This window comes from Eumetopias jubatus, unplaced genomic scaffold (assembly GCF_037043125.1).
Source record: "Eumetopias jubatus isolate StellerSeaLion01/CBP00866 unplaced genomic scaffold, mEumJub1_p1.0 scaffold_4, whole genome shotgun sequence".
NCBI lineage: Eukaryota > Metazoa > Chordata > Mammalia > Carnivora > Otariidae > Eumetopias > Eumetopias jubatus.
The window spans coordinates 97,843,915-97,866,852 of NW_028274810.1; the positions used below are offsets into that span (position 1 = coordinate 97,843,915).

Sequence of the window (22,938 nt, forward strand, 5' to 3'; positions counted from 1 at the left end):
CTAATGCCATCTGGCTTCTAACCCCTCTCCACTCCACTGAAGCTGCTCGAGAAGGCTCCAGGGGCCTCGATGCTGAAGCCCAGTATTGTCGGTCCTCACCCGACTTAGCAGCAGCATTTGATAACCGCTCTCCTCTCTGAAACCTTTCTGGACTCAGCTTCCAGGACCCACACCGTCCCAGCTTCACGCCTGTGTCTCTGGATGCTCCTGCTGTCTCCTGCGCTCTTCCTCTCCCCCTGTCCACACTCTAAACTTTGGGGAGCCCCAAGGTTCAGATCTGGGGCCTCTTGTTTGTTTGTTTGTTGCCAGGCCCACTCAACTCACTGCTTTGGGGATTTCACCCAGGCTCCACTTGTCATTTGGATGCTGATGACTCCTAGTGGAGCACCTCTGGCCTGGACTTCTCTCTTGAGCTCCGGACTCGCATGCCCCACTGCCTTCTTGACATCTCCAGTGGCGTCAGGTAGGCACCTTGAACTTACCACATACAAAGTGAGCTCTAAACCTGTTCCCCTGAAGTCCCCCCTTCTCAGCAAACATGACAACTTCCATCCTGCTGAGGCCTAGCCTAGTCAGTCACCCGAGTGGGGGAGGGGAGGAGCTGCCCGCACAAAGCCGGGCTCTGGAGGAGGAAAGGTGAGGGTTTCTTCAAGGTGAGGACTTTTCCCCCGTCGTGTGCTTTCCTGGAGCTTGGGGAGAGGATGTGTGTTACTGTGAACGTCGTAATATGTTTGGCATCTGTCACTGGCGATGGTTCTAGAATCTACGGAATACCAAGAAACCAGAAGCAAACAACCTGTCTGGGAAGTCAATAAAGCATTTTATTCCACAGGAAGAAAAATAACGACTCTGACATGTGAAACAGACGGAAGAGTCTTTACAGATTGGTGACCGTATGTAATCATGTTTACACAGTAGAGAACCAGACATTTTAATTTCAGGTTTTATCAAGCAGCTACTATGTATGGTATTTTGAGGCACAGATGATGCTTAAAAACAACGTGGCCCTAGAGCGTCCTTAACGTCCAGGTGAGTCCCCACCAGGCAGCCGGCCACGCCGGGGGCCATGCCGGGGCCGGTGAGGGCTGCATCCCCCCTGCTTCCTTGGGGGTGCGGAGGCGCCTCCCCCGGGCTAGCTCTGGCCGCTCGGCCCTGTGGGTTGGCCAACTGGGGAATTAGGATGGCTTTTGATTTCTCCTTATCCAATTTCTCCTCATTCAATTTCTTTTTTACTTTTCTCAGGGAGAAACTGTGTATTTGGGACAGCATGAAAATCGGGAGAAATTATCATAACAAAGTCTCAGACATCAGGGGCTAAACACCAATTTAAAAAGAACCGGGGCATTCAAGGAGCCCGGGGCAGGAGCTTCCTTCAGAGCTTTGAATTCTTTCCTGGCCAAGCAGGAAACTATGTCCAAGGACCCCCCCCACCAAAGCCTTCCCCCCCCCCCCGCCGCCCCCCGGAGCCCGGAGTGGGGGCCACGAGGGCAGAGAGCCTGAGAAGCTCTAGCGTCTTCTCAGACGTGTCTGGTGCTCGGCGAGGGCTTGCACAATCCACCAGGATGGGCGACTATTTCTAGAGCTGATGAAAATTAGAAAGGAGCAGGGAGGAGGGCATTGCTAAACCTCTGCATGGGAAGCAGCTCTGCTCCCTGCATCATAGCTGCCAGGGGGGCTGAGGGCCGCCCTCCTCAGTCACACAAAATTCCACTGACTTCATTCCAGAAAGCGACGGAAGGCTCACCGAGGCAATCAGCCCTTCTGAGAGTCTCATCTGTAAGAGATCGTGGTCTCTGGCAGTGGGTCACTGACGGCAAAAATCACAAGGTGGACTTGTGGGACACGGACGGGGCGGCTGGTGAGGAGGACCCGCGGTGGGTGACACGGGGCCGCCCTGCCATGGATCTCGTGTGTGAGCAGGAGAGTCATGACTGCCAAACAAACAACAAACCAAAACCCACTCCAACCCTTCCCAAGCCAAGTTTCGATTTTGCAATCCACCAACTTAGAGTCCATGAAGACGACAAAGACCTTGGGGTTCAAGACGATAACCTTGGAAACACTATTTAGCGAAAGCTCTTGAGCACTTGTGCTAAAGCTCCCTTCCCGCGTCTTTGAAAACACACACACACACACACACACACACACACACACACACACACACACGTGCGCACACTCGCAGAGGGGAGGGGCACTGAGATGGACAAATCAGCTTCATCTGCGTCTCGGAAGGGTTTGGGTCATGAGTTATAAACACCAAAACCTTCTACACATCCGCTGATCTTTGCGTGACAAGGTCATAGAAACTGATTAGCTTTATTAAAATGAAAATTAAAAAAATCACAAGGCTAGTCATTCATTCTAGAGCGAGCCCCCCCTCCCAATGTGTTTATTCCTTACAGAAAAGGGAAACAGCAAAGACAACACCCAGGAGGAAGGGGGCACTCATACCAGGCCTTGCTAACTGGCTGGAATTTAAAACCAAGGACGAGAGATGTTCTAGCCAAATCTTGGTTCCATGAAAAACTGACAAAACAGCTTTTTAACACTGAGATTTCATTCCCTTTTCTGAGACTCTCTCCCTTCTCGTCCAGTGTTACCACTGCTGATGCCAGGGCTGTGCAGTTGTGGTACCTGCCTGTGGCTTTATCAAAAAGGGAAGAGTCCTAGGACCTTCCCCCTGTTGTTGCCCAGAAAGAAGAGCCTTCTTACTGGGGACTTTGATAAATCTGTGGATTTTTGATTTGTTAAAACAAATAGCTCTGTGAGATGTTTTTCCTTCCAAATCAACAGAGCCTCCCAGTGTTTCAAACTGACCCTCTCTGATGATAACCCAAGGAAATCTTATAATGCTGCCGTGTGCGTGGGTGTGTGCGCACACCCACTGCCCCCAACCCCCCGCCCCCCCCCCGCCCCCCGTAACGGAACACAATTTATCTCAAAGTTGAGTGAGATTAGTCAGGAGAAAAAACGAATTTGTGATAATCTAGGAACTACTTTTAAAAATGGGGATGGGAAATAAATAAAAGATGGGTTTCTGAGCCACAGTCCCGCATCTCCTTCGGGGGTGGCTCCGGCTCCCCGATCCAGCCCCAGGGGCCACCGGATTCAAAGGCGCCCGCCAGAGCACTTCCAATCTCACTCAGTCTTCGTTCCTGTGACTTCTCTGGTTTCCAAAACTAACACAGAACATTCTTCAACTTTCAAGAATGCCTTTTTAAAGAGAGTACCCTGAATTAGACGTGTAGAATTAGTGCAATAGAAGATCCAATATAATTTTATATTATTTTACAGTTAACAAACCTTTACACACATCACAGGCCCTGTTCAGAAACGCTCCTATATATTTACAAACACACAGTTGTACATATGTACATGTTAACAAAATACAGGGCAATCCAAAAATTAGATTCATCTCAGTACACTTTTTTTTTTAACGTTATTCAACCAAAACCTTTTAAAAATTACTTCCCCATAATCCAAAGTAACCCCCCACCCCGCCCACAAGTTGGTATGGTTTCCATTTGCATCCTCCCCTCGTTTCTTGACCTCGTCCCCCAAACCTTACTCTGGTTTTGCCTCTGATTGAGGCCAAGCCTATGGGCCTTTCCTCCTGATTGATCTGGGGTTTGTGTCTGGGAGCGGCTCTCTGGCAGCTGGGATTTCTCAGGAGTCCAGCTCTAACTGCTCTTGATTTTCATTGAGTCTTAACATAAGTTGCTGTTCGTAGTAAAGGCTCTTTGCATAGTTTATCTCTTGTGATAACTTGACAGCAAGGCCCTCGGATTTCACATGGACCTGGAGAGCAGAACAGAATCAGTAACCCGCCCAGAGGTGGGGGGGGGGCAAACAAATCACAGGATGTGGACAATTAAATTGGCCCAGGCATCTCCCAGCCTGGCGGCAGATCAGAAAGGTATGGGCTTCCTTTTTTTTTTTTTTTTTTTTTTAAAGTAGGCTCCACGCCCAGGGTGGAGCCCATAGTGGGGCTTGAACTCACGACCCTGAGCTTAAGACCTGGGCTGAGATCAAGAGTCGGACCCGACTGAATTATCCAGGCGCCACTGGTATGGGTTTACTTTTAAGAAGGATTCCCAGGGCCTGCTTCTGGTGAATGCTGACTCAAGATGTGGGGTGGATTCCTGGAGTCTGTATCTTTAACATACGCACCAGGTGACTGGGTAGCCAAGCCACAGTTCCCTGGCATTTGGGACTCCCTGTACAGGAGCACCAGCACCAGTCTCAGCTCTGAGGAGGTGAGGGTCTGCTGAGGCTAGATAAAGAGCAAGAAGAAAGGACTGCACCAAGGGGATTCACCTCCAACACCTGGTGGCAAAGAGGGAAGAAGGATCCTCAGACAAATGCCTAGAGGCCGCTCTTACCAAGAATGCTCAGTTGCTCACTTGCCTTGAAAGGAGCAAAAGCGTAGCTGGGCAAAGCTCCCCACCATCAAAAGGAACTTGTGGAAATGTTCAACTTCTGGGTGTTAACTCTGTGAATCTACCAGCCCTGACTTAAGCCAAGGACCCCAGGGGAGCCTGCACAAGCCAAGCCAAACCCAAGTGCATTCCTGAGCAGGGGAAGGTCAAGGGATTCCTGAGGAGAGAGGCCCAATAAGGTTGGTTGCGGTTTCTGGTCTGCAGAGAGAGCCAGGGATAAGCAGGGCCATTTGAATGGCCCATCATTCTCAAATGCAGCTTTGAAAATCCTGGCATACTAGGTGAAAACTGGGCATGACTAACACCTCAGGTTCACGAAAAGCCAGCGAAGTCCAACTATGGCTAGAGGTGGTGAGCTTCCTCCCATGTGCTTCTGCTGAGCCAACAGTTTCTTTGAGTGGAGGCAGCAAGCAAAGTGGTGTAGACTGCTGGCTCCGGAGTCACACCAACTGGGTGTGAACCCCAGTTCCTCCCAGTGTTGGCCATGTGACCTGGAGCGAGTCACCTGCCCTCACCAAGCCTCCTTACCGGGCAAGTGGGCGCAAAGACAGTACAACACCAAATAACCCTCAGGAAGTACTTAGTATCTATCTAGCCTGGCAGACAGTGTATCCTTAATGCATGCTGGTGATTAATGGGAAGGCTAGTATTTAAAAGTCCTGCCATGACAATACCTTGTACCCTTTGGAGGCAATATATAAGTTTTATTTATAAACATTTATGTAGAATTTATTCTGGGGAAGGGCGTATGCTAGATATTGCTTCTCTGCACAGAAAAACAAGTTTGCAATTGTTATGGGAGCCAGTGCATGCTCTAACACCTCAGAGCCAATGCACGGCAGAGTCACGTTTTATCACGTCAGCAGGCCCTCGCCACTTGCTAGAGCTGGGTTATTACTGCCCGGACTGTTACCGGTGGGCAGTGGGGGCACACGTGCTGGGTCGTCACTGGGAGAGCTGGGAGGACAGCCTCACCCCAGTTAATGCACACTGAGCTCCTTCTGTACGTAGGACTGAAAAGCAGTACCCCTAGCGGTTAATGGCAGCCCAGTGTGAACCTAAGATGATTTCCTGGTGGGAAGTGTGATAAGCAGGGCAACAGCGTTCCGAGGGCCTTTTCTCTCTTAACCACTGACTACAGACCACTCAGCGGGACGAAGGAGACGGGCCAGCTGTGCACTCACCATGGGCTTCTGGTGGGAAGGGCCAGGGATGGACAGCCCACTACTCGAGTTCACTGCCTTCTTGGTCACCTGCACGTACACCTTCCCGTGGTCCCTGGAGACGAGGCAGTGGTAGAGGTCGTCGTATCTGACTTCCAGGAAGATGGCTTCTCGGTCCACGAAGTCGCCACTTTTCAGGAAGTAAACGGCTTTGGAGGAGATGAGCACACAGTAGCTGTCGGTGTTCTCCACGGCTATGAAGCTGCCGAGAGAGGGGGAAAGTCAGTACGGCACGCCGAGCCGAGCCGAGCCTCAGCCTGCTGCGGCAGGGCTGCTCCTGGTCACCGAGCCAGCGGGAGGGGAGGAGGCCCGGTGCGGGCTGCTGACCTGGAGTCCAGGCTCCCTCCCGTCTACTACACTGCAAGCCTCAGTTCCCTCATCTGCAGATTAGGAATAAAAGTGTCACTGACCTCCCGGGGCTGTACAGCATGGGGCCCCCTACACAGGGGTGCTCGAGAAAGGGCGCTCGTGAGGACGACCAACAGTATAAACAAGAGAAACCACTTTATATCCTGACATTGCATTGTGCGGGGGGGGGGTTTTCTGCAGGGAGAGTTTTTAGGGAGTTTAAGGCCCAGAGGAAATGTACCCGGGCTTTGTTGGACACAACAGGAGGAAAATACAATGCTTTTCACTACTGATGAAGTAGCCACTGACAACGTTCACTGCTATGCAGGGGGGTGAGTCCTGGGGCCCTGAAGACACCGGCGGGGAGATGGAGATGCGGCCGGGGGTATGAGCGTGCCCCCCCACCCCAACTCGGAGTTAAACAGGGTTCCCCAGCGGGCGGGTGCGGGAAGACAGAGTCTGCTTCCTTCCTTGTCCGGGTCTCTGCTCCATACCTCAGTGAGAGGGAAGCCTGGAGAATGCCACTGCATGTTCAGAAAAATCTAATAAATTAGAAAGTGCTTTCTGAAGCTGTAATCTTGATTTGACTAACATTCAGTCATCATTTGGAGGGGCGGTAGGGCCGCTCGGAAAAAAATCCCATTCCTCTTCCTCCATGGAGCTCCCAGATTTAAAGTGGAAATTTATGCATGTCAGACCTTTCAGCTCCGCTCCTGAATGAAGGGCAGTGACCCTTGGAAACGGCCACGGCGGCTCTCCGGGGCCTGGCCGCCTCCGCGGCATCTTGTGACAGCCTGCCACAATGGGGCGGCCACGTCGAGGGACAGCAAAAGAGACCAGATGACGGCAAGAATACTAAGAGCCGACGACAGGCTGGCTGTCAAGCTCTGGCCCCCTGGGACTTGATGTCCTGAGAGGAATTTCCAAACTGTAGCCGCTGAGCTGAGGCTCCCCCTGGAGCTGTTTGGGGACTGGGGTCCCAGGATGGCTTTGTTTCTCAGCGGTCACCAAACGGCTGATGGGACGGAGGCCCACCCGCCGGGGCCCGGCCGCTTTCCTTTCAGACCAGAGAATATGCCAGGCCCTCGCTCACCTGCAGGGTCACAGATCCACCCTCGCCCCCCTCAGGGCACAACCTATCCAAACCCTCCCCACCTGAGGATTTCCAAGCTCTAACTTCTCCACAAAGCCTCCCTGAAATACTCCAAACCTGCCCCCACTTTTGAATGCTTAAACTGCTTACCTTCAAAAGCACTGCCAAACACGGACTTGGCTCTAAGCTGATGTCAGAGTGGGGTCCATATCCGACACCCCCACGTCTCCCTGAGAGCCCACCACTCCTGAGTCAGCCACTCCCTACGTACTCAGTAAGTATCTGCCTGTTCCTGTTGCCATTTTAATTACAGCCTTGCATGACAAAAATTGGGGTTTATTGTTCTATTCGAACTGGTTGGCAATGCCAAGAATGCAGACTTGTAAAGTCTCAATGCCAAAATTAAAAATACCCAGCAGCTTTTGGTGTTCAGGCCACTCAGCACAGAATTTCCCACATTCTAGGTTCTGACAGTATCAAGGGGACAGCATTATCGCTTAATCAAACTGAATGGAATCTAAAACAGCTCGTCCAGGGGGAAGAAAAGAGGAAACAGAGGGAGACAAACAGAAAGAGAGAGAGAAATGAGAAAAGCATCCTGACATAGACAGGAAGTGCCACTGGGCCAGGACTTGCTGAGCAACTGGCATGAACACTGAAAACGGACTATGGTTTCTGAGCACAGGTGGGCTGGGCATGCAATGGGCTCCCAAAGGAGACCCCAAAGTTGGCCGCCGCAACTGGGGTGAGAGTAGGAATGTGCACTAAAAATCCGACTGAGGGGCACCTGGGTGCCTCAGTCTGTTAAGCGTCTGCCTTCTGCTCAGGTCATGATCCCAGGGTCCTGGGATCGAGTCCTGTGTTGGGCTCCCGGCTCCGCAGGGACTCTGCTTCTCCCTCTGCCTGCCGCTTCCCCTGCTTGTGCTCTCTCTCTCTCTCTCTCTCAAATAAATAAAATCTTTAAAGAAAATAAATAAAAACCCAACTGAGTTTATTTCCTCTCCTTTGGTCCAGCACGGGATGGACCTATCCCAGGACCCCTGCCCCCACTCTCACCTGTTGGCACCTGCCGTAGCTGACACTGGGGCACAGCCTCTCGAAAGCCAGGCCTTCCCATCCAGACAGCTGTTCTCACAGCCAGGCCAGGGTGGCTAACATTATTAGTGCACTTTCCATACAGGAACACTTTTATGGGCTTTAAAATAGACTCCTTTCCAAGATGCCACGGAGGGCACAAGTCCTCAGCCTGGCCAGAGCCGCCACGGGAGGAAGGGTGGCTCTGAGCTCATAGGCTCTACGGTGCCACTTCTCATACATGAGGAAATGGTGCCAGGCCGGGTGACTCTGGGCAGGCCAGCTGCCGTCCCTGTGGCTCGGTTTCTTCATCCAACAGAGGTGATGCTACCTGCCAGGTTCTTCACCAAGTAGCAAAGTCTCAAGGATTCATGGCCAGACCTCTGTTCTGTGACCAGAGGCCCCGTTCATACCCTGCCGTCACCACAGGTAATAGCACTCTTTGGACGTGTGTGTCAACTCTGAAGTCTTTTCAACTCAAAAGCAGATCAGAGCCAACGGTACACTCGCGGCGAGGAGAAAGAGAGAGAGTGAAGCCATGGCTGGGCTTCACTCTCTCCCCGAGCGCCGTCTGAGCAAGAACCCAGAGCCTGACTTTGCAAACAGCTCTGCCTCCCCATTTTCCTCCTGACGCCTCCCTAGCACTCCTGCCACCAGCCACCGACGCTTTGGGTTTCTTCGTCGTCACCATCATCTTTTTCTTTTTTACAAAATCTAGAAACCACATCAAAAGATGATTAAAATGAAGCTGTAGACTGGGGGTCCCCTGCTATGGAGACAGATGGCAAACGCGTCAGTTGTCCGCCAGAGGAACCACAACTCGGGGTGATCGGAGAAGCCAGCCAAGGCAGCACACTGGGGCCTTCCCCTCCGCAGTGGCGCCATCCTCTGTCCCTTTCTTCCTCTGGCCCTTCCTGGCCATCCAACCATAAGGACAAGAAGCCCGGGGGTCACTCTCAACCCCTCCTCACTCCGATTCTGTATTTAGTCAGTGCTGATGCCACCTCCTCAAGTACCCTCAACTCTGTCCCCCCCCCCACTCCCATTCACAGCCACCGTCTATGTCGTTGACGTGGATCACACCCAGGGGGCACCCGCCACCGCCTTCCTGTCTCCTCTCTCTGACTCTGATCCGTTTCTCTGTTGCCGGCAAGGTTACATTTTGAACGCGTAATTTGGAGTGGGGTCCTCTTCAAAATCTCACCACTGCCTACAGAACAAGTGAACTCGGTATGGCTCTTAGGATCTGGCCTGTAGGCCACCATCTTCCATGGGTGCTGCCGCCACACTTGGCGGACCCCAACCGTCCAGAAACGCCAGGAGCTCTGCCACCTCTGCCCGGCACCCTTCTCTCAGCGGCTCTCTCTCTTTTCTCTCCCAGGCACAATCCCCCTCATCCTGCGGGGCTGGGCCAACTGTCCACAGTCTTCCCCGGCTCTCCAAGCATAAATTAATCACTTCCCCTTGAGGCCTCCTAACACACGGCTCACACTTCTATTTTAAAAGCAATCATATGTTATAGGTAGTTGGGAATACCATCCTGCTTCCCCTGCTAGACTGCAAACTTGTCAAGGAAAGAGCAAATTTCTTACTCATCCTGGCACAGAGTAACATTCAATACACTTACGTGTTAGGTAGTCTTACAAAATGACAGTGAATTTACATTGTAAGGTCCGGGGGAATTTGCCAGAGCCACACGCAACTCTGTATGGATATATTTTACCCACTAGTAAAGTTACAAAACTCTCTTGGAACTCTTGATTTAACTTATTAAAGATTTAGTCAAGCCATTAACTTTTATCAGCATAGCTGGCTAATCAGTCACACAAAAGTTTTTATGTAGGGGCATATCAAAGAATGTCCAATTCCCTAAGTGTCAATGGTTATTGACAGGTTATTATCCGGTTTAGAAAATGGAAGCTAATGAATTTTATCCCATTCCTCAAAAGGAGCTGTCTTTTGTTTTTGTTTTCAGACTGTATGTTACTATAAGGTTTATATTGATGATTCTATGCTGTTAGAATCAACACTATAACCTGTGCTCTAAAAAAATTTTTGATTTCTGTCTCTATCTGCAATTTGTCAAGGATAGACAAGGGGCGCCTGGGTGGCTCCGTCGTTAAGCGTCTGCCTTCGGCTCAGGTCATGGTCCCAGGGTCCTGGGATCGGGCGCCACATGGGGCTCCCTGCTCGGCGGGAAGCCTGCTTCTCCCTCTCCCATTCCCCCTGCTTGTGTTCCCGCTCTCGCTGCGTCTCTGTCAAATAAACAAAATCTTTAAAAAAAAAAAAAAAAGGATAGACAAGATCGAAAATACCAAAAACAGTATGTTTACAAGGAGGGCAAGAAAGGAAAATTTTGCTCTTGATTTCATTTCTTTTTGTTCTGAATGTGCTGACCATGTGCATGAGTTTCTTTCATGGAGAAAGAACTTGTTTGGCTGGTGGGTTTATAGGCTGTTTTTTTCCTTTCCTTTCCTTTTTTTTTTTTTTAAAGATTTTATTTATTTCTTTGACAGAGAGAGACACAGCGAGAGAGGGAGCACAGGCAGGGGGAGTGGGAGAGGGAGAAGCAGGCTTCCCGCCGAGCAGGGAGCCCGATGCGGGGCTCCATCCCAGGACCCTGGGATCATGACCTGAGCCAAAGGCAGACGCTCAACGACTGAATCACCCAGGCACCCCACTTTTTCTTTTTTTTAATACTTCTTTGTATTAAAAAAACAATCTCATCAATGTTATTTTCTGAAACTACATTTTGAAAATAGAACCCAGTTGTCAAACTCCAGAAAATAGTATCAGGTCACGTGGGTGGCTCACAGGCACCTATTTTGATCAGGTTAAGAGCCACTCTAATGCTTACAATACTGGTGTGTCGCTTTGTCTGTGATAAAGTATTAGACATAAAATAGGAACTTCCTTTTCCTTTCCGTTTTTTTTTTTTTAAATGAAAATGAGGTCCCTGGCTACAGATTAGATGCTAGTTATAAGGCAAAATTAATTTAATCAGATGGGACAAATTTACTTTAACATCATCTTAACCCAGGATCGTATTTCAAAACCCAAACTGAAAAGAATGGGAAGCAATGTTAAGTCTGTAACATACCAGAGAAACAGTCGATTCTTCTGAAACCGAAGCCTTTTCAGCTGGCCAGACCTTAAATCCTATGTCAGTAACTATCTTTTTAATACTAATTAATTAAGTAAAATGAAAAATTAAATGAAACTTGATCTGGGAGGACAAAGTTGAAGTGCCCATGGCACTGGGGACTTTGTGGGGTTTTCACTACATCAGGAAGTAATTACACAACATTTTCCAGAAGTGAAACAGTGAGTCTAACTGGAAAAAATGTGGAAACATTTAGTTAGAACAGTAGAGCAAGGTATTAAAGACCTTTTAAGGGGTTAACTCTGAAGGAAAATATGCAAATAATTAGGTCTTTAAGTATGTTTTTAATTACAATTCTAGGATAAAAGTCAGAGGTATAATTTGGCACTTGTGTGCTTTTCTTGAAAACCCCCTTCTTGCAAAGTGATGATTCTAACGTTCACGTCACCGTGAAGACCCAGCCTGACAACTGAGGATACTTCAGAGAATTTGCCGGCTTCCTTGATGACTTCTTCCTTGTACCCGAGGAAGGCCACGGTCACGTGCTTTCCTTAACATTCACTGGCGAGATTTAACCCACAAACTTGGGTAGCAACACATGGTTTTCATCTTTAGAGTCAAAACTCATTCATGCCAATATCTTTCCCCAGTTCACATGAATTTCGAAGAGTTTCAAGAAATCGATTTTACTGACTTCGGTTTGATTCCAGTTTTCAGCCGAACTGGCTCTGTTTCCAATGTGCGCGTCTCACTGGGAACAATCCTGGTTTTGCTGTACCACACAATTTCTCCCTTGTGTTTTTGGCGCATGTCATTCTACTGAAAATGAATTTTGTAAGGGCCAGAGATCGTTCGAATTGAATAGGGGTGAGTGGGGGAGGAAATTAAAAGTACAACGTACAGGGGCGCCTGGGTGGCTCAGTCGGTTAAGCGACTGCCTTCGGCTCGGGTCATGATCCCGGAGTCCCGGGATCGAGCCCCGTATCGGGCTCCCCGCTCGGCAGGGGGTCTGCTTCTCCCTCGGACCCTCTTCCCTCTCGTGCTCTCTGTCTCTCATTCTCTCTCTCTCAAATAAATAAATAAAATCTTTAAAAAAAAAAAAGTACAACGTACAATACTTTATAATCTCAACCTTTGACCAAAAAACCCCCAAAAGATGGCAAAGTGAACACGTATTAATATAATGCTATACCGCAGCTCTCCAGCTATCATTGATTCAACAAATATTTACTGAGTGCCTATCATGTGCCAGGTACCGTTCTAGGTGCTAAGGATGGACTAGTGAATGGAACAGACAAAAATCCCAGTGCTGCTGGGGCTGCCATTCTAGCCCTGCTACACCTGAGGCATGACTCTCGGGGCCTCTGATCCAAAAGTTCCACCATGCCACCAAATCCTCCCCAAGGAGGCAGGAATAGAAAGTCCTCCCCAAAGTGAAGCTGCCTGGGGAGTCCCTTATTTGCAATGGTGATCAGAGCTGGGCCTAGACTTAAAAAGCAGAACATATTCAAGAAGCATGCTGCGGACAGAACTGTGTCCCTGCAGAATCCTTATGTTGAAGCCCTATTTGGAGGAAGGAAGTAATTAAGGTTAAATGAGGTCATAAGGGTAAGGGCCCTGACCCTATAGGATTAGTGTCCTCATAAGAGACACCAGAGCTCTTGCCTGCTCGCTCTTGGCCACATGAGAACACAGCCAGAAGTTGGCCATCTGGCAAGGCAGGAGGAAAGCTTTCACCAGGAACCAAACTGGCCGGTGCCTTGATCTTGGACTTCCCAACCTCCAGAACTGTGACAAAAATGGTGCTTTTTACGGCAGCCTGAGCTCGGGCAGTATTATGCCCCGCCATCCTCAAGAGACCTTCCAGTAACACTGCAGGGGGTTTGGGTTACACAAAACACATGCATCCAGGAAGAAGCCATCTTATCCAGTAAGCAGCAAATGATTTCTGGACTTAATTTTTGATGTTTCCATTCAAATACTGCTACAAAAATATGAGATGAGGTCAGCTTAGCACGCTCTTGAACAATGACAATGAAGGCTCTCCTCTCCTTCAGACACTCCTCCATCAACCCCGACATATTCACGGCCCTCAGAACCCTCCCTTTCTTGCTTTAGCTTAAAGGAGATAAGTAAGCATTAAAAGAAATTATGCGAGCATTTTGCTACTCATCAGGCATAACCAAACGCCTTCTCTGGACTGGTGGTTCTAACACCCACTTAAGTTACAGAGCATTTTCTGCTAAAAGGGTCTCTGCAGAATATCCTGAAATAGTGATAAACTGAATCGTATCATACCAACCTGGAATAATTTCACTAACTGAAGATACTACAAGACCCGAGGTATGAAAGGCTTCACATTTGAAGGGTAACAAAACAATGTTTTAAAGATTGCTTTTCTAAAATTTTCAGCCACTAGTTGTCTGCCGTTTGTTTCCCTGTTTTGTTTCACTAGGCATTCTGCAGCAAACAGTAGAACACCAAAGCTTAAGGACGTTTCACACAGAAAAAAGCCTTAAAGCTGGGAACGTTTTATTCCTTATCGTCTCTCTTTGAACAAACTAGGAAGAGACTGCCATTTTCGAGACACAAAACACTGAGGTCTCGGTGTGGAACTCGGTTTGAGAACCACTGCTTTGAGTAAAAGGCTTTGGACAAGTAGTTATACCTACAGCTGTAGGACGTTTGGGCCAAGGAATCTCTGACAAGTTCCAAGGTCGAAGAGGCATGGCAATGCCCCGAACAAGAGAAACTTCTTGGACTCAGAGATAGAAAAGACAATGAACGCAGTGAGTCAACAGGGCCGGTTTCCCACGGCTCCACTTACAATTCATCTTGAATGTTGTCCGTTAGCTTGAAGAGCTGCTCCTGCCCTTCCGCCTGGCTCTCCGAGTATCGAGGAAGCAGCCCCTGGGGCCCGCTGCAGCAGCGAGGCTTCCGAACCCTCTGGGCTTGAGTCCTGCATGGGGAAAGGCACACCGAGCAGGGAGGTTAAGTGTTATGGTTCAAAGGATCTCTCTTCCTCATCTGAAATAAAAAGCACTACATCATACAAGGCACACTCTGAATTTAGTGACCAGAACTACGCCGCAGCATCACCTATGAATGCACTAGGAGGGAGCCATTCGAGACTCTAGTTTTGTTTTGTTGTTGTTGTTTTGTTTTCTTAAGATTTTATTTATTTATTTGAGAGGGAGAGTGAGAGAGCGGGCGAGCACAGAGGGAGAGGGAGAAGCAGGCTCCCCGCTGAGCAGGGAGCCCGATGCGGGGCTCGATCCCAGGACCCTGAGATCATGACCTGAGCCGAAGGCAGACGCTCAACTGACTGAGCCACCCAGGCGCCCTGAGACTCCGGTTTTGACGAGAACCCTGTCTCTGCCATGTCCTGACTAGGCGACCATGGACAAGAGAGTTTGCTTCTTTGATGCCAGGTTCCAGTTTTCTCTCTAAAATGGGAGGAGGACACGTACCTCACAGGACAGCTCGTGGAGCCTGTGCTGGACAGGATGTGGGCTAGCCACCACTGACGGCTCCTGCTGTTGTTATTACTGAGACTTCTACTTGGGAAAACCCCGCTTTTCTAGGAATCTTTAGGAGAGGCGTCTCTGGACTTGCAAGGGCCAGGAAGAACAGTGAGGGGGCCTGGGCATCTAGGAAGCACATACCAGGCTTCTGGACTTCTTTTAGGAGGAGCTCAGTGCCTGGGCACAGGGCAAGGGACACAGGAATCCTGGGAGGGCAAGGAGAGGCTCCATGGACTGGGCCCAGGCCACAGTCTGGGATTCTGCAGCGCCTCTAACTCATGCCACTCGGCTGTCAGTTGCCCAAAGGAATCTGCTTTGCCATGGCTTTCAGGGTAGGCTGATGTTGTCTTTTTCCACAAACCATATACAGGGTAATTGATAAGTACTTTTCGGTGTTTTCCTAGAAACAAGAGTCCGTATTTGTCTTGGAAAGGCTGTGCATATTTCAGATGACTGATAAGAGTGTGCCGGGTCTGTCCTCAGCCTTGTACTTGTTGTACTTTTCGTTATTTGTTCCTGGATTCCACTGAAGCAAAACATCCCTCTCTAGACACAGCTAAGAGAGAGGAGTAAGGCTTGAATCAGCACTGAATCAGCACTTCAGAACCATGTACTAAGGGCAGTGTAGAGACTTACTTACAAAGGCACAGAAGTGCCCTGGTGGGCAAACAGGGGTAGCAATATGGACAGAAACAGCCAGAAACTTGCCACAGGCCACGCAATGAGGTAGCGGTGAAACTGGGACATTGCAAAGCACTCCTGGACCCGGGTCAACACTCTGCTCTGGGCCATGGTGCGTGAAGTCCCATACCTGGTTAATGTTTGATATGTGCAAGAAAGCCAGAAAGCCAGTGATAAAATTTTTAAAAGTTCAGGACTGAGGATGCCCTAGATACCACTAATTGAGCTCTTCAAGGGTGATGTAAGGAGACTGTCAAGAAGTTTCAATGATCTGTACTAAGAGAATGGGTAAAAAAAGTTTTACTTACATCATGTACTCACATACTCCCACCACACATAGTCTCAATCTCTTCTTTAAGATTTAGGCCCTCTAAATATTGACCTAAAGATTTAGTTGGCTATCTACATGCTCACTATTAACTGAAGGTAGGGAGGGCAGTGTAAAGAGCTGCTGTAGAGCTACCGGTGGAGAAGCCGGTCAACTGCTGTTTGAGGGATGCTGGCTAAGCACGGGGAGGGAGCATGGTACCCTTTCCCAGCCAGCAAAGCCCTGCTCTGGTCGCCTTGCCCGTGAGACAGCTACTGTCATTCCAAGCCCTGCCCAGGGCAGGCTAATGAAGGGCCCTTCTCCCAAGGCAAATACCCCCTACTATTCTGTCGCCCATGAAGTTCCTGGAAGAGGTTCAGGCTATTGGGGCAGAAGCCCAAAGGCCCTTCCAAGAGGAACATGACGGGGCCCGTTCCCCACAGCTTGTCAATGTAAGGTTTCATCCTGATGCTTCTCACCACATCTTCCCAATCCACTGGGAGGTCTGTGGGCTCAACATCCATCTATACTCCCATTCTACCTTCTTCTCCGTCTCTATCATAACTAACAAGTGATCCCTGGGTTCGTAATGGATTATTACAGTTGTCCTGTAATTTATCCTATCTCCACCCTTGTGTGTTCTCCTCACAGCAACGAGAATGACGCTTTTAAGATACAAGTTAGGGGGCGCCTGGGTGGCTGAGGCTGTTGGGCGTCTGCCTTCGGCTCGGGTCATGATCCCAGGGTCCTGGGATCGAGCCCCGCATCGGGCTCCCTGCTCGGTGGGGAGCCTGCTTCTCCCTCTCCCTCTGCCTGCTTCTTCCCCTGCTTGTGCTCTCTCTCTCTGTCAAAAATAAATAAAATCTTAAAAAAATAAAAATAAATAAACAAATAAAATAAAATACAAGTTAGATCAAGTTAGCCATGTGTCCAAAACACATTTGCTTCACATCCCACTTAGATAAAACATTTGCTTAATTGCTTGGCATCCCATCTGGAACATTCACGAAAAGGATTTTGTTTCATTCACTGCTTTCCTGGGATCTAGAACAGTACCCAGTTCATGGCTGAAAAACAATAAACATCAGTTGAGTAAATGAATGAATGCATTTGTGGGTGGGTGGGGGGCAGGCATAAGGGCCATTTTAACTATGGAACTTAACAGTAAAGATGGTATACAAACTTTGGTGGAGAGTTTGAAGACCAGAGATTCTGAGCCTTGGCGGTCAATGAAGTTAAGGCAAAATGTGAACCAGCTAGAGTCATATCTTCCTGATAGAAAGATCAAGGGTGTGTTTACACTAGTCAAAACGAAGGAAGGGGCAGGAAGGCACGGTCATGAAATTAATGTCTTTGCTAACACATGTATTTTCCTAAAGAGAAACAATCTTTTCATTAGTACCCAAAGTGGGAACAGCCTACTACCAATGAGAAGAACACTTATTAAGAGTCCTAAATTCCTCTGGTGGGATCCAAAGAAGCCACAGAAGTCAAGGAAAGGAGGCTTGTTTCTGGACCTGAGCTCCTAGAAATCACATCTTGGAACAACTACAGAATAGTTGAGAACGTAATTATGCCCCATGTTATCACATTATCAAATAGCTGTCCGGTGCATACAGTTATTTCTTTACTCCATGGCATCCCTCAGGATCCTCCCCAAATTTCACTGACCCAACCTCACCTCCACTCCCAGCACATCTCTGAAGTAAACTATAAGCACACCCAAACACCAGAGAACAGGAAAGCCGAGTAGCTCCCTTGTGCTTACACTGCCTATCTGTTAAGTTTCTTATCTGTCTTCCCCACAGGTTACACAGTGTCTTCCCACTTCCAAGGTCTTCATTCTGTGACCAACCAACCATCAAGGAAGGCTGGGCATAGCGTTCCGATACTGCTGACTGGAGGAGCTCACTGTGGCATTCAAGGCTCACTTCTCACACGGACATAGAAGAAAAGAGTTCAGCTTTGCCGTGGAAGGAAACAGTCTCCCATTATAGTCTTGTAACTCTAGGGGCTGCCGGAAGGGGTGGTTCAGAGATACTCTTACTAGGAGCACAAAGGGGTTAAAGGAATTCCTCCCAGAATCCCCTATTGCTTCATTGCTGTTGAAAAACTATCCTTTCTTCTCCAAAACTCACCTAAAATTTTAACTTCTAAAGCCCAAGTTGGAGGCTGCTGGGTGGGGGGTGTGTGTGTGCACTTAAAATCACTGTGTGTGAACAAATCTGGTACCAAACTTAATCAAATAATTATAAACAAAAAACCACAAGCTAGTGTTTTCAAACCTTGTAAGCCAGAAAAAAACTTTAAAATGATCTTCTCCAGTGCAGGCCACTGGGTGATGGAATGGTTTTCCCCATCTGTTGATGAAACTCTAAATTCAAATAACCCTTTGGAACCAGTGTGGCTATAGGTAATAGCACTCCTGTTTGTTCATCTGCTGTGACTCAGGAACGTGGCATGTCTATTTCTGAGTGACAGTTCTTAAGTTGCTTTCCTGTATTCATGTTCCCTGGGAGCCTATGAGCACCTGGAAGGAAAGGACTCTATTCTCTTGTAAACTGCACTTTAGGATTAGGCTCATCATTATCCTCGGTTCAAGGCCCACTGTCATCATTGGCCTTTTCTTTATTTTAAATGGTATAATAAACATCTGTGAAACCACCAACCCCAACACAAAAACGCCGTCACTGACCATAACCTGAATCTCTCTGTGTGGTCCTCTGCCGTTCCCTCCCGCCCCCCCCGCCCCCGTTCCTCCTCCACCTAAGACAGCCACTATTCTAAATCTTGTACTTATCATTCCTTTGCGTCTCTTTTTCCTGTGTTCTTATTACATCTCAACATATGCTCTGGTATAGTCTCATTACATTCTTTGGTTTTAGTTGTTTTAGTCTTTTGAAAAAGGATGTCACTGCCTCTTTATTTGGGGGGACTTATTTCTTCCTTTTAAGTCATATGCTGCTAAGATTCAGCCATTCTTCTGTGTGCATCTATAATCCATTTATCGTACCTGCTTATTGCTATCATTTCATTGTATAGATATACTATCATTCGTCCGTTTTCCTGTAGATGGTACATAGATTATTTCCAGGTTTTGCTACTACAAACAAGTCTGCTATGAACATTCCTATAAACTGTCTCCTGGTGAAGGGAGGCAAGAGTTGCTTTGGATATATATATATTTAGGAGGTATTTGCTGGAGCACCAGGCATGAATGTTCACCTAACAAGATGATTTAAACTGTTTTCAAATTTACACTCCCACCAACAATGCATGTAAGAGAGCCTCGCAATCTATATCCTTTCCTACACTTAGTACTGTCCAGGACAGCACTGGTCCAATAACATAGCCACTGGTCACATACGGCTACTGAGCAACTGGAATGTTGCTAGTGTGACCAAGGAACTGAATTTTTTAAAATGTAATTTAAAGGGGAAAAAAAAATAAAAATGTAATTTAAAGGGGCGCCTGGGTGGCTCAGTCGTTGGGCGTCTGCCTTCGGCTCAGGTCGTGATCCCAGGGTCCTGGGATTGGGCCCAGCATCGGGCTCCCTGCTTGGCGGGAGGCCTGCTTCTCCCTCTCCCACTCCCCCTTTGCTTGTGTTCCCTCTCTCGCTGTGTCTCTCTCTGTCAAATAAATAAATAAAATCTTTTAAAAAAATGTAATCTAAATTAATTTAAATTTAAACTGCATGTTAAACAGTACCGGTCTAAATTCTCAAGTTTTTGCTGCTCAAATGGATATAAAATGGCATCCTGTTGTCTTTTTTTTTTTTAAGATTTTATTTATTTATTTGAGAGAGAGAGAGTTCAAGAGCGAGCAGGTGTGGGGGAGGCAGAGGGAGAAGGAGAAGCAGACTCCCCACCGAGCAGAGAGCCCGATGCAGAGCTCGATCCCAGGACCCTGAGATCATGACCTGAGCCGAAGGCAGACGCTCAGCCGAGCCACCGAGGCGCCCCTCCTGTTGTTTTCTTCTCATCACCACATTTCCTTTTCAACCTAAAGGATGATGGTGCCCATTACAAGAAATGGAGTAGCCGTGGAGCCTTGCTTGTGGATACTAGAGACGGAGGGTCAACTTCTCAGGTATGCTGGCCCACCACTGTTGGGCCATCCTCTGGCCTCCCTGGCCTGCCTTGCTCCCTCTCCCTTGATCACCTTCCCTGTCAGGATGTGCTGCTTCTTGGGCAGGGTCTTGGCACTACAGCCCTGGGGATAACGGATCCTCCATTACACAAGAGGTAGCAAAACTCCGCCCACTCACCTCTCATGAGTTGACAGCATCTCTTACTAACACTTGACATAAAAGATGGTTTAAAACATGAGTCTGTTTAGTGCATATGCAGCAACTCTGCCTCCACAAACCTTTGTTTAGCCAAAGGTCTGTGGTGTATTTAATTGCTGCCAGCTGGGGGTTTGTCGGCCATTTTAAGCTCTCAGCTGCTGCGGTTTATAAATTTCACAGTGTATAGAAAGAAGCAGGCCTTCCAGTCAACCAGCTAATCCAAAATGTCAGCACCAAATGAACTTGAGCTTTGAACTCCATGAAAATGTCAGAGAGTCGGCTGTGCGGCACGGACAACTCTTCCCCCAGGGAAGGGGCTGCTGATACAGTGGCTGATACACAGCAGATATCCACCCCGTGAGCGTGATCAATACACAATAGGTCTGCATCTGGCCACTGCTATCTGACATACCCTGGAGGCCCCAAACCAAAGATGAGGATAATGAAAACAATTCATGTCATGTTCCTTAAGCAACAAAAAACCCAAACAAGGTGACACCAGGAGATCTAACCAATTCCACTTGGGTTGATCTTGCCTTTCAGCCCGAGGGTCAACAGTTGGCTAGCCATTATTTGTTCTTCGCTTATATGATGAGTAACTATGTCATAGCTCTATTAGTTGAAGACAGATGCTGTACACACAGGCCCATACCCCCGTAGAGCTTAAGTTAAGCTATTAGTCAGTTGAGAAATTTGTCATGGCCAATGTCTATCAACCAAGGGAGGTTCAAAAACAACCAGTAAATGAGGAGAAAGTGTATGTGTCAAACACGTGACTTCCTACTACAATAGAATGTTTATTCGCCTGATGACTGCCATCTTCCTCAGGGGCTGTGTGTACTGACCCCAACAGAGTGATGGATTGTGCCTGCATTTACTTTATGTGTGTGTCCAAGACTTTTGTTTTAATTAAATATCTTACAGATATATACTGTGCTCAACTGAGCACAAACAGTTAAGCTCAGAACAGAAGGTCAACCCAGACTATCTCTTCAAATACTGTTAATGGATGACAGCTACAAGATACCAGGATTCTCAACTGAATGGTTCAACCAAACATTTGTCAGTTCTTTAAAAGGACTCAACAGTCTGTCTAAACAATACTCTGGTTAAAACTGGTATACAAACTGGTTAAATTGCCCCCGATACCCACTGTGGTAGAGTGTCTGGAAGTTCAGGAAAGCCCACCACACCACGGGTTCCATCCTATCCCTGACCTCTAGCCCTCTCGGTCTCTACCGTCCCCACTTCCAAAGACTAAGTGGGAAAGCATTTTTCCTCCACAGATTTTACTCCTTTCAGTGGAAACTGTAATCAGAGGAGATTCCACGAGAGGATGAAAGCCTCTAAAGTTTGGCTCAGTTTACATGAGAAATTCTTCCCCAGAATTCCATGACAAACAGAAATCCATTTTCTAGAACCCACTCAGAGACAGCATTCAATCCATTGGTTTAATAATAACTGCTGAGCTCTGGCCACACTAAACCTTGAACCCAGAAAAATTGCACCAAATATTTGCTACGACGATTTGGATTTTGAATACATGAAAAATTAGGTTGGGCGGAGTGAAACCGAGGATCCAAACTAAGGCAGCCAGAAAAACGAGCTTGCTCAGAGCCTTGCGAATGGTGTGTGTCCTCCTCTACCCCCATATCCTCACCCCGTGTAATGACTTTTCCTGAGCGATCACATGCATAGGCCAGCGCCAGGCCTTTGGGAAGACAATCAAGTTTCCAGGGACCCTGCTGGAGTCTAACGTAGAAGATTAACAAAAGCAAGCAATTCTAATGTGGCGTGGGGGGGAGGGGGGCAGGCATCGGGGGAGAGGCCAGGCTGCCTGGTTGGAACCCCAGTTCCACCACTTACAAATTGTGACCTATGGCAAGTTGTGTAACCTCTTGGGGCCTTGGTTTCCTCATCTGTAAAATGGGGATGATAATAATGAGGTTGTTGTGAGGAGTAAATTATGGACCTAAGCGCTCATAACAGTGCCTGGTATGTGACAGGCAATCAACAAAATGCTGCCTGTGATGGTGATGGTGATGAGGATGTATCTGTGGAGAGCACCATGGGTATACAAGGCGGGCCCTTACCTAGCTTAGGTCGCCAAAGCCGGGATGGACTATGGTCCAACAGCCAATCTTCCTCACTTAATTTTCTTATTGGGGAAACTGCTTCAGACAGAAATATTTCCCTTTTCCTTCTGCTTTCTTGTTAACATTCTACTTCCTTCTCTCTAGAGTTCTGAAGTTGTATGTGCAACACACAAAATCCGCACTGTATTGTCGCAATTGATAAATGTGGGAAAGATGCTGATTCATGAAATCGTTAGCAACTATATTCCTATCGCTGTTTTCAGTAATTTGACATCCTGCAGTGGGGACAACATTTCCTGGGCTGGGCTTTCTCCCATCAGTGGGATTCGCACCTGACTTGTTTATAGGGGTCAAGGCTTCCTATAACCCAACACATGTTTTGGGGACCCCATGACATTGCAACTGTGACAGCTGGTAGGCCTCATGCCAATAGATACGCCTACTGGGATTTAACCTCTAAGAACAATGCTACTTGAAAGTTTTTTTTTTCCCCCCTCCGAGGCAACTAACTGCCTTGGGGGTGAGCCTACCTGTTCATGACGCTGGGGGAGGGGCAAAGCCGGCTGGCTTCATTAAGAATTCCAATCAAGTGGATAATGTTATAGTGAGATACTGGCCTGATAGCCTGGATTTCCTAGAATGCCTTTCTGTATGCATTCCGGGGTTGTTTCGCTTTTTTTTTTTTTTAAATAGTAGACAACTTATAAAGTGGTGTGCAACTTTCAACATCATTACAAAAATGAGGTATTTGACCAACACAAG

At 48.0% G+C, this 22,938-nt stretch overlaps 1 protein-coding gene and 1 non-coding gene across 4 annotated transcripts in view; both read right to left on the reverse strand.

Moving 5' to 3' along the window:
- Positions 1–3,266: 3,266 nt before the first annotated feature.
- The window catches only part of VPS13D (vacuolar protein sorting 13 homolog D), a 243,374-nt gene continuing 223,702 nt past the window's right edge, over positions 3,267–22,938 (reverse strand). For 2 of the 3 annotated variants that reach the window (XM_028108376.2, XM_028108375.2), the window contains exons 67-69: positions 14,108–14,239; positions 5,624–5,864; positions 3,267–3,798 (exon numbers count right to left, since the gene is read on the reverse strand). In XM_028108376.2, coding sequence (XP_027964177.2) covers positions 3,667–3,798; positions 5,624–5,864; positions 14,108–14,239 — 505 coding nt within the window. In that variant the 3' untranslated portion in view covers positions 3,267–3,666. Of the gene's footprint in view, positions 3,799–5,623; positions 5,865–14,107; positions 14,240–22,938 lie in introns of those variants that run through there. The other variant, XR_015768017.1, reaches the window with a different exon arrangement.
- Positions 5,301–5,435, reverse strand: LOC114213428 (small nucleolar RNA ACA59). The gene has a single exon (XR_003610213.1). It is a non-coding gene; the product is annotated as a small nucleolar RNA ACA59 (small nucleolar RNA).